This window comes from Pavona decussata, unplaced genomic scaffold, assembly GCF_977016875.1.
Source record: "Pavona decussata unplaced genomic scaffold, jaPavDecu1.1 SCAFFOLD_207, whole genome shotgun sequence".
Classification (NCBI taxonomy): Eukaryota; Metazoa; Cnidaria; class Anthozoa; order Scleractinia; family Agariciidae; genus Pavona; species Pavona decussata.
The window spans coordinates 1,654,666-1,666,642 of record NW_028145612.1 but is presented as its reverse complement, the minus strand read 5'-3'; the positions used below and the strand labels follow the sequence as shown (position 1 = coordinate 1,666,642).

General features: G+C 38.9%; 2 protein-coding genes across 2 annotated transcripts; one reads left to right on the top strand and one right to left on the bottom strand.

Annotated features, from left to right (window-relative positions):
* Positions 1-1,086: 1,086 nt before the first annotated feature.
* Positions 1,087-3,150, top strand: LOC146460846 (uncharacterized). Its single transcript, XM_085087730.1, has 2 exons — positions 1,087-2,207; positions 2,425-3,150. Exons 1-2 carry the CDS (start codon positions 1,239-1,241, stop codon positions 2,560-2,562), a joined length of 1,107 nt encoding a protein of 368 aa, XP_084943856.1. The 5' UTR covers positions 1,087-1,238; the 3' UTR covers positions 2,563-3,150.
* Positions 3,151-3,239: 89 nt separating this feature from the next.
* On the bottom strand, positions 3,240-11,088 carry LOC146460845 (uncharacterized). Its single transcript, XM_085087729.1, has 3 exons — positions 10,710-11,088; positions 6,775-7,050; positions 3,240-4,873 (listed from the first exon to the last, which is right to left on the bottom strand). The coding sequence occupies exons 1-3, from the start codon at positions 10,910-10,912 to the stop codon at positions 4,057-4,059; spliced, it is 1,296 nt and encodes a 431-aa protein (XP_084943855.1). The 5' UTR covers positions 10,913-11,088; the 3' UTR covers positions 3,240-4,056.
* Positions 11,089-11,977: the final 889 nt, after the last annotated feature.

Genomic DNA, 11,977 nt, shown 5'->3' with positions numbered 1-11,977 from the left:
AGAGGTTTAGTTTGGGACACCAACATGGCCGCCATTTCTTTGTTTTGGGACACCATCATGGCCGTTGTGACGTCATGTTAAAACACTCTATTGAGAAGGCTGTACATTTCGTGAACCTGTCGCCATGTTTATCAAACCGGTGTTTAATTTATGTCCAACTTTGCCCACAACACATTGCTTTTGGGACCCTAGGAGGATTGAGTAGCAATTCATTTCATTCCCTGAGCTTCTCGGTACTCAGAGTGACGGTATGAAAATATTTTTGGCTTGCCAATAGCAGGTCATGCTGGTCTTTGGTTGTTATTAAGGTCACCTGACTTTCTATTGTTGATGTAATATGTCAAAAACGAGGGCGAGTGCTTTATCACGGGTTCCAAATACTGAGAAACAGTATTCATCTGTTTCATCTGTTTCGAGGTATTTGGAACCCGTGATAAAGCAGGAAGCCCGAGTTTTTGACATGTCTTCTCAAATGAAACAATAAGAAATTAATCTCATTAAAATGCAAATGTTTGATCTCAGATGAAAAACATGTTTCATCTCAGATGAAAACCTGGTCGTGTTTCATCTGGTGTTTCATTGGGGTATCAAGATTCATCCACCTGACCGAAATGGAGGTCATTTATTGGCTTTTGACTGCATGAATTATTAATGAGTTTGAGAAAGTCTTCTCTCATTTCAATTTGCTTCACTTAATAAGAATTCATCATTCATACATATTCTATGAGTGAGAACGCGGACAATTTTTAACGAAGCAATTTGTTCCGTCAACACGTTGCAAACTTTGATTTGTCTTGAAAACAATAAAACGCAGTGCCGCAACAAGCTGCTGCACTAGCAGTTGCCTGCGCGCTACGTTGCGCTAAAAATTGTTATGTGTAACACCGCCTAAAGTTGTAGTACGCAGGTTACATCCCACAAATGGACAACGGTAACCAAATTTAGAAGAATAACCATAATATTATCAGTCTTCCTTTTGCTTGCTTTAGAGGTTCCCTCGTTCTAATTATGAAGGCACGTACATCATCAAATAATGTTCTAAAAGTTGTTCTTAAATACATGCTGACGCGCGCGCAAGCGCACGTAATAAACGAATCCAAGGCAACACAAAGTTTATTCTACAAGTTAGGATTGCTTTTGACACGGTTGTGGGCATTTCAAAAGAAAGTTTTTTTACAGAAAACATTACTGCGAAAATTTAAGAACATTTTTTGGTTGTTCAAATTCGTTTACAAAGGATGTGCGGCTCACTTCTGTCGAAGTTTAAAAACAATAGGATTGATCCAGCCATCATTATCTTTCCCGATCCGGGACAAGACAAAAGTAAAACGAAACTCGCGGACAAAGACGCGGCATGTTATGAAGACAGAGAGTTCTGGAGGGACGACGAACCGAAAGGCGATTCAAGTACTCATTCTTTTATGACAATTTCAAGCGACAGCTTCGATTCGAGTGCGTCTGATTCTTCTTCGCAAAGCGAGATTGAAGCCGCCGTACGTGCACTGGACAGACCTGTTTTAAACTCCACCAGCGGCAAGAAAGTTAGGCTTTCGGTTGTTGAACGCTACATCAACCAGGAGAGGATTCTGCTGGAGAGTGCGCGAGAGATACTCGCGTGTCAGGGGTATAGTGTGTCTTCAAACTCTAACACTGTCACTGCTCAGCCCCTCAGCTCAAGCAACTCTAATCCGCTAGGAAAGGTTAAAACAGCTGTAGCCTTCGACATTCCCGTTTGTAATGAGAAGACAGTCTGCCCATCTGCGAGAGTTCCATGGCGTTTGAGAAAACGAGGAAAGGTGGCACCCGAGCTCACTTTACAGGAAGTAAGAGAGAAAATGCGCGCCGCAGAAGAAAGAAAGCTGAAGGAATTGGAGCGTATCCGAGAGAGTGCGCGGAGCAGGGCTGGGGTGACCCGACCACACCCTGCTGAGCTGTCCGCCCAAGCAACAAAAGAGAAAATTGCTGCTAAGCAGGCTGCGGCGGAGAGAAAGCGACATGAAGAAATGGAGAAGCGAAAAGAGGCAGGTAACAGAGCATCACGAAGCAGAGACAGAATCGCAGCAGCCCGAGCTTTCGCTAAGGCGCAGCTAGAGACACCTAATGAAAGGGAAATAGAGGAACCCGCGGGAAGAAAGGTGAAGAAACAACAAAAGGCTGACAAGCAGAAGAGGCTGCCGGAAAAGCACGTTGAGATGAACAAGAACAAGGTATATTCATTTCAATTTTGAATCTTAAATATCGATATATCTACTCCTGATCTCGGGTTGAATTCCAATTCCAGAGAGAAATTTAATTAAATTGTAATTATATTCAAGGAAAAAAAAAGAGAACTTAGGCGGATCACAATAAGGGTAACCTTATCCATCAACGCTTCTTTCCTGCTTCTGTCACTGATTATTTTATATTCAAAACATTTGTTTGCAGGTGAAACAAGGGGAGGAAGACCTCTGTAAAGATCTTCAACTATTGCCAGCTCACCTCGCAGCGGAAAACGATGACTCTCGCGAAGACGACCACGAGGTTAAGAAAGTTTACGAGTGGGAAGACTTCTTCGTTGATTAAAGCGCCGAGAAACTGCAACTTCAACATCCATCAAACGAGGGAGGGACAAGGGCTGCTTGGAGTTTTTTTTTTTTTTTTTGGAAAATTACTCGAGGAGAACTGACAACTTTCGGAACTTCCTTTTAAAATACTAACCAAAACTACCAAAGTTGTCAGTTTAGCCGCCAGCTAGGGATAGAATATGTCTTTTAACCACCCTCCTGCTGATTAGTCAACTCTTGGCAAACGATTGTCCTTGGCCAGCCTCGATCCTCCCATGGATTCCTCTCATATTAAAGTTGAGCGAAAGACCAGCTAGCACCAGGGTTATTACATGAGAAGATGGATGTTGAAGATGGATGTAGCAGCTTTGAAGAAAATTTACTCAAGTGTATGTTCATTTTTTGCTTCTTTGCTTACCGCTTGCAAATGCCTTAGGGGTCAGAGCACTCGGCATCGCAGCAGCAAGGCTGTGATATTCATTGCCCAGGGAGTAACGCACAATTGACAATGTTGAATTTTAAATGCAGTATTTCGACTTTAAACAGTGTATTAACGTTTACAGTTTCTGTATATTTTCAAAATAATGGCTTTATTATCGTTGTACGTTCATTATGACGAGCAGTGGTCATCGTTTATTTATGTAATTTGCGCAATATAGCTCAATAAATTGTGAATAATTTATTTGTTTTTTCTTTTATTTACTGTGCTTGACAATTAGTACAACAAATTACTCTACACGCTTGCTCTACATTAGTTACATCTCTTCGGACCATAACCTGGCTTAGTTATAGTACATAAAGTAATGTTTAAAACACGATAAAGCACGTGCTGCGTTTTCTTTGAACAGCTTCAAAACCGTTCCTGGAAAAGAGTGTGTCAAGAGAGTTCTTAACAATGATGCTTTTGTGAACGTTGGAAATTAGCATACGAGAAAAACATTAAACACCGCATACTACTAAGGAGGAGGTTTTATCGGGTTTTAAAACTACTGCACGTGATGTTTTATCGACCATTTGATAGGTCAATGGGCTTATGAATTATTAATGAGTAATTACTGACAACACACTGCTTATTACTTAGACTAAATGGCATTACCTACTTAAAATTACCGACTATACGCTGTAAAGCTAACTAACATCACCTACTTCCAAGACATAAATTTTCTTGTTACTTACAACACAGATTACCCACTTGGAAAAACGTTTCGCCAAGCTACAGTAAGATAATTAACTACGAACATAGCACATTACAGACAGAGAAGACGAATATTTAACACACCACCACCAATAAATAACATTTAAATACGAATATCTCCTGTTTTGTTTTATAAATTCCAATAAATAATAGGTAAATATGAATATCACTTGTTTTGTTTTTTATAAATTCCATGTTAGGTCGTGTTCACCATGCAACAAAATTTCGAATATAAGCCCCTTCAAACATTATCCTTCATTCCACCAACCCCCCTCCCCCTTCCAACATTTCGTCATGATGACGGCTTTAATGCCAGTGTCATTTTACATCTGCATCTACTCTTGTCCATATTCCATCTGCAGTATACTTAAACTCGTCATTCTTGTAATCCATCAAAAAATTCGTTCTCCTGTAAATGACTTGTCTATAAAGATCCTCTAAAACTGAACTCGTGTTGTCCACACCAGCCAACTGTGCAATGGTGTCATTGTACTTCCACTGACGTTCATCTCCTAAAAGGTGCGCATAATGCTCGCCCAGGCCAGAAGAAAGTTTCTCTTGGAATTCTTTTTCTTCATCTGCATTCATCTCTTCTTCGGATGGTAAGTTCTTCCTTTCACTCAACACCGCTGCAATGTACTCAGCTTGAAGACTAAAATGCGGAAATGGACAAATTCGGAGGCAAAGACCGATAAATGACAGTGTGGGGTACTTCGTGTTAAAAAGATGTTTATAAAGGTGAGTTACTCGATTGTTCCTGACCTGGATTTTACAATCATTATGCAGGAATGGAAACGAGTACTCGTATCCAGTGCAGAGAAGGATGGCATCGACTTTCTTCTCCTGTCCGTCATCAAACCGAACTGTCCCATCTCTGGATACAGACTCTATTGCACACTTCTCCTTCACATTGTCTGGAAGACTACAAGAGAGAGTCCTTCTGTGGCTGAGGTAAACCATTTCTGCACACTTTGCTACTTCAAGACAAATGTCTTGTCCAGAAGATCCAGCACCAAGAAGAACCACATGCTTCCCTTGAAAGATACCAGGATGGCGATAATCGTGACTGTGCAAAACAAGCCCAGGAAAAGACTCAAAACCACGAATTGTTGGCACAAGAGGAACAAAGAAATGCCTACGAAGAGAATATTAATAAACAAGAGTAAAAAGTAAACCCTTGCAGAACTGAGTACCTTTAGAACTCTCGTTTTAAATTTAAAATGAGCTCTCCACGTACAGGAACGCCGCTTGTTGACTCTATTTCATGATAATGGTGTTAGCTATGTCATCGAAACGTAATAAGAACTCTAATTTTCAAAGGGATTATTTCAAGTGGCAATTGAATGCTCTAATATACATTGTGGTGTCCCTTTTTATGGCTTATTGTTTTTAATTTTTGCTATAATATGAAGCTAGCAAAATGTAAACAGTGATGTACTCAGCAAAGATTCTTCTATTTATTCCACATTTAGTAACTTGGAGAAGGAATAGTTCAAAATTCAAGCCAGTTCACTGATGACCGCAAGGCGTGCAAAAACTCAATTTGAAATAGGTTTCAGACTTTGAACAAGAAAAAGACAAAAATAAGAAGGTTCTTAGACATTTTCCCAAATTTTTGAAAAACAAAACATTCTTGTATACACATCAAGAAATGAGTATCATTTTAAAAAATCCCCTTTTACAAACAGCATAATCTTTCCATTTGCCACTGAATTTGTTTCTCTGTTATTACTATAAGATGAGTAACTGATAATAAGCCTATATATAGTCTACGACCCCTGCGATGCCGATGCAGTGCTCTACCAACTGAGCTATCACGCTAACTGGGTGCTGGTCATATTGTGAGTTCGCAATATACCCGTGAAGGGTGAATAAATGAATGTAAATATATGAAACATATATTTTGTCCCGCGGATGAAAGATCAAATAGAAGGAAGATCCTCGCAGTTACTATGCAACTTAAGCAGTTGCATAAAGAAAGCCTGAAAAAAATTCAGGCTTGAACGGGATTTGAACCCATGACCTCTGCGATGCTGGTGCAGTACTCTGCCAACTGAGCTACATGTATCAAGCCAACTGGGAACTCGCAATATGACCAGCTACCAGTCGGCTTGATAGTTGACAGAAAGATAATTAAACTTCAATTTGGGAAAAAATTCCCTACATTGCTTTATATTTTGGTGCTTATTAGAATTATTGTTGCTTTATTATCTCTGAAATTGTGTGGTTACTCCCAATTTTCTTTTTGGATTCCAATAGCCCCTGCTAAGATCTGCTTTTCCCACATAGTTATAAGCCATGCAAAAATACTTCCGTATTAATTAGTAGGTACCATCCATAAAATCATGCTAAGATTATGAGTGGATATTTTTGGGCTTGTAAAGTGAAAACTTACAACTTTCTTGCGCTATGAGGATGGGAACTCCAACATTAAATGCTGATTTTTGGCCCCTACATTACCACTTATCGCATAATTTTAGTGAAATCAGTAAGATGGCATGTATCACCACTACCTGGTCCTCTCATGGACATGCTCTTAACTGAATTGACAAAAGACAAATTGTTTCAGTGCTGGAAATGTCATTCCGCCTTTAGACATTGTCAAACCAAAATGTCCAGCAAAGGTTCCTTGCCAATAGACACAATGTCGATATACCAAGACTCCCTGGAATTTAATTGTCTTTAAATCTAACTTATTTTGTCTAAGTTTGTTTGTTTGTTTGTAATTTTTTTTTTTTTTTTTTGGAAACTAGAGCATTTAAAATGGATGATGATCTCAATCTTTAGTTTTACTGCAAAATAATTAGGACTATTGTAGTAACATTTCTGTTATAAAGAGGGCTAAGTTTTGACATTTAAATCTTGTGGCAAAACTCTCATTCTCTTCATAAACTTAATTGGATTGAGTACCCAATACATTCATGGGTATCAAGGACAGATGACCAATATAATTTACTACTTGTATTGAAAATTTACATGTACATTTCTCAACGAGGGTGCAATAAATTTATTACTATTATTGAAACGTTAACTTACCCATTACAAACAATAACAGCTTCAAACAGACGAACTTGAGACTCCTGTGTATCAAGATCTGTGGCAACAACTTCCCACCGTGGCATGCGATTATTCACACCCATCAATGGACGGACACTTCTGACAGCAGAGTTAAACTGAATGTCTTTGTACAGGTCAAAGTGGGTGGCATAATTTTCAAGGTATTTGAGAACTTGTAGATGACTCAAGAAAGATGTCCATTGAGAAGGAAATGGAAAATCGGGGAATGCCATCACCTCTTTGGGAAGATTAGTCCTGAAATTTTAAGACAGGAAAGAACAAATGATACACCATAAAACTGTAAATGGATGGAACCAAGGACTGTTATGCCAAACGTACAGTGTAGGTAAATTTTTGATCATCCAGGTGAGTGACTAGTCCTGAGAAGGACTGTTTAAGGTGACAATAACTGACTGATATTTTGACAACATAAGCAGAAGTCATTATAAAATAACAAATAAGAACAAGTCATTCTAGTATGAAGCAAATGCTGCACCAACAGTATCAGCATCTTAATAAATTATTTTTTAACCAAAAAAAGCCATCCACCGTCCACCGTCCGCATCCGCTGTCCATATCCCCAGTTTACAGAGCCACCTTAATGGGTGGAGATATGGTCAATTCATCTCCCTGTGCTGTCAGAAAGTGATTTTTTAGTTATTGAAATTCCATGTTATCTTTCCCCCCAAAAAAGTGTTAAAAATAAGCAATCCAAATTTCTATTGCCTTGGAAGTGATTTGCATACTGCATTGTAAACTGCACTAAAACTGAGGTGAATGTAGTTTCCCATCACAGTTCAGGTGTGTTTTTCAGCAAAATACTCCATGTCAAGCAAATGCATTTGAAAAAATCATCATCTTCCGAAATGAACTGAATAATGTAAACTTGCAAAAGTGCAAACGCTTCTGTAACTTCGCTTTTCAACCAAGTCAGTCAGTGAGTTTGCAGTGGAACTCCGTACATTATTACAACACAACGTCCAGCAAAAAAAAAAAACATGTTCGCATTCGTGAACATTTATGGGATAGTCAGATTAATGGGAAAAGTACTGCATGAGCTCTTGCTTTAATAGAAAGTGTGGTTATCTGACATCTTTGCAGAACATAACTTTTTTGTGACTGCAAACATCCAAATATGGAACCCAAGAGAAAAAAGTGACATTTTTTTATGCACAAGAATTGTGTAGTTCCAGAAAATATCCATACCCCCACCACGCAGGGGATTTCACATAGGACCCCCCCCCCCCCCCCCCCCCCCCACCGCCCAGGATTTTTCATTTTCGAGAAGAGAAGGGTTTCTGCGGCTAGGCAAAAAAACACCACGCGTGACTCAATCAACATTTCCTTGAAACTTTATTTCAACATAAAGGTTAAAAGGCGCCTTTAAATATCTCTACTCAGTAAAAATTTCAACCGATCGTGTCGCGTGAATATAAAGTCTCAAGTTGCAAACAGTCATTACACCACACAAACAGAGGGTGGTCCGCCTGTCATTTGCATATGTCATGTTTACGTTCCTATGTAAATTTGTAGGAGATTTTGATCATCGCTTTATCGAGCTTTAGTTCTACTCAATCAATATTTCTCATGGTAATCATTCAGTTTAGTTATTTTAGTCAATAGTTTTCCCATTGAATAGGAATAGCTTGGACAAAATAAGCATTATCAGGGCAGGGAGACAAATTGACCTTTCAGATCGTAACTTGAAATGGAGCCGCAAAACGAAATTAGCATGTTCACGTTCTTATGCAAATTTTGTATGAGATCAACAACGCATTAAAAGAATGTTGAATTGGCTCTATTTTGTTGAATTTTGGCATAGAAATTAAGTTAATAGTTCTGGACTTTGAGTTGAAATACTTAGGACAAAATAACTTTTAACACGGGTCAGTTTTGACAAACTGATCAATTGACCCCGGGAATTGACCTTTGCCCGTAACTTAATACAAAAATATTAAACAAACAAATATTTCAATGTTTTATGTAAAATTGGGGCTTTCACTTTATAGCCATACAAAAGTTTCCCTTTTAAACATTGGTACAAATTCAATTGTAGCGAGTGAACAATATTTTTCTACGCAAGAAAGTTTCACAAACAACAGTTTTATAATAACTGAGTCACGCAACGCAGACAAAGATTTCTTGTCTCAGGGCCTCTTCATATGATCTCGGTTGACCGGGCTAGCCCGCTTACCGAGATCTCGCCCTATTCCTATTTCTTTTGTAAAAAATTCGATGTGTTCATATGAGAAGGCGGGCCAGCCCGGTTACCGAGATCTCGGTTTCAGCGACCGATATCTCGGGAGTCCGGGACGAAAATTTTCTCATATGAACACGGTATCCCGGTCACCGGGATGAAGTCTATAACCAAACATTCGCGTCTTAGAACGGATATATTTGATAATTACGGCTCATTTCTGAGATGTTCTAGTCCAAAATAATTCCTTTTCGTAGTAGAGATAAAGATATAATACTTTTAAGGTTTGTAGAACCGATAAAAATGAAAAATTCTTGCCGGGCTTGTTCGGTAAATGTCACGCTCGATTGACCGCGTCACCACTTTTCATCTCGGTAACCGGGATGAAATTTCCCATATGAACGGACTGCAAAATTCATCCCGCTTACCGAGCCATCCCAGTAACCGGGATCATATGAAGAGGCCCTCACTTGGACTACTTCGCTTACAAAGGCTTATCGGAGAAAGGAAACAGGTTTTTAATGTAACAAGGGTTTCTTTAAAACAGTTAAACAAAGTTGCGTCTTCAAGAAAGATCTAAGAAGTTGCTAAGTTGGTGTTGTTACAATTTTGAACAATTATGTCTGACATGAACGTGAAGTTGACCAACCATTCACCCCCCCTCCCCTCTGGAATTTCCTTGGCCATTGAACCCCCCCCCCCCCCCATCCCTCTGGAATTTCCAATTCCCTCCGTGGTGAGGGTATGGATATTTTCTGGAACCACACATTCCATGCTCATTTCAGTGAGAGACCAAAAACGAGTTCTGCTCTAAACCAAAACTTGAAATGAAACTTGCTTGCGTGCTGATTTCCTGGGAGGAAAATGACATATTCGCAAATCCTAAGCAGGGAAATCTTTGGAGATCTTAAAATAATTTTCAAAACCTTGTATCTGTTCAGTTTATTACAACGCTTTCTTATCTATATCCCCTACCAAAAGCTTTTTTTTTTTCCATCAATCTGACTACCCCAAATGTGACCATGTATTTTGGCGGTGGATGTTTTCACAGACAGGGTTCCACTGCAATGAGTGTAGTCTAAGACTGATTAAGTTGAAAAAGGAGAAAAAGCATTCTCTAGCATTTTCCCTGGGTGAATGATAATAAGACAAAATATTTCTTGGAAGGTGACAATAATTTGGTTAATAATTTATTGGTTAATCATTAACCAATAAATTTAACAGTATCAGTATTTTAATTTTTTAACCAAAAAAAGTTGTTGTTGTTGTTGTTGTTTTTTTTTTTTTAACCAAAAAAAGTTAATCCGCCATCCTCTATCCGCATCCTCCCATCCGCATCCTTATTTTACAGAGTCCCTCAAATTAAGTCACGCAGTTTCTGTCACAATGTGGCATAAGCTTCGGCATACATTCTTTTGTTACCCATTGCTTTCTCATTGTCTTTTAATGAACAGATGCATCACAATAATTTCACACCAACAATACCCATTTTATATGAACTAGTACTGCAGAATATTTTCCCATTCCCTGGTGATACCGTGGATCGGCGAAAGCTCGGAATAAAACAAAATACAGTAGCTTTAAAGGCCTCACTTGACCTGTTTACCCGTTTAACAAAATAAACTTATTACACGTAACAAACTGATCTACATATATATTTACATGCCAGATATTTTTTATTAGCTCATTCAGGCCATTATGAAATAATTTCTCTCACCTGAGGTTTCGGTAAATACTAGAGTGAATAGGAAAGCCACGTTCATCTGTGCCTGTGTTTTCGTTGTACACCCATGTTCCACCAACACGAGAAGCTTGTTCGAATACAGACACATCGAACACATTCGGCTGACTTGCCAGATGTCTCGCGGCGGCCAGCCCCGCAGCCCCCGCTCCTATCACACACACTCGCAGCCGTTTCATCTCCAGTCGTAATATAAATGCTACAGTAACTTCTTAGAGGGTGTGAGGACGCCAGTGTTCCACTATCGATCTGGTCGAAAGAACCAGATAATACGTAGCTCTTTGACGTTGCTCTGCTCTGTATTACATTTAGACCGGTCTATCAGACCAGTTGGGCGCCATATTGACGGGTATACAAGAATTGCTAGCGCGGCTACCAAGCCCTCATGGACATCCTTGTCAAAATTTTACATGTGTATCGCGCTAATGTGATGTCATTTCAAGTCTGTTGACAGAAAACAAAAACATAATTTTCTAGTTTTGTTATAAATTATCAGCCGGCTAGTGTAATAAAACTGTCGATTAGTGCCTCTGGCCAGAGACAGAGTAGGTCGGAATGGAACTTAAAAAATGTTAGACAAACTTTTTTCAAGTTTCGAAAATGCGCTAGAACAGATCACGAGTTGTTCCGTTCAAGAATTGAGTTGATTTCTTTGCTCTCGTTGTTTTAGAATTATTTTGTAGCTAAGTAAAGGTCTTATTTCGCCATTTTTAACAAAACGAGTCAAAAACCTCATGACGCTTCCCCTTAAAAGCCCTAACAGGGATTAGCATCAAATTTCTCCTTGTAATAACAATTCTTATTAAACCCCTGTGGTCATGAGAATTAACTATGATCACCCAAGGTGAATTTTCTTTCTTATAACAGGCCCCAACAACTAGGGGGGGGGGGGGGGGGCAAGCAAATTGGTTAAGGCGGGGGTACACCCGAATTTGAGTGAAAGTTTGAAGAGGTTTTAAGAATAGATAGAAGAAAGAAAATGATTTTTGGAACACTAACAGACAGTTGATACCCACGCAAGAGCACCCCGGGTTTCTAGTGGACTAACTTGGTATTCGTCTATTAATTATTAACTACAAATTCTAATTTTAAAACTTCACTAAATCTTCAATATTTCTTATTTCTCTTCTTGATTTTACTACTCTTTTGAGAAAAACTATCTCCTCCCAAATATACCTAAAAATCACCCAAAAATTTACAAAACACCCCAAAACATTGATTTGTGTAATGAGCATAGGGTTTTT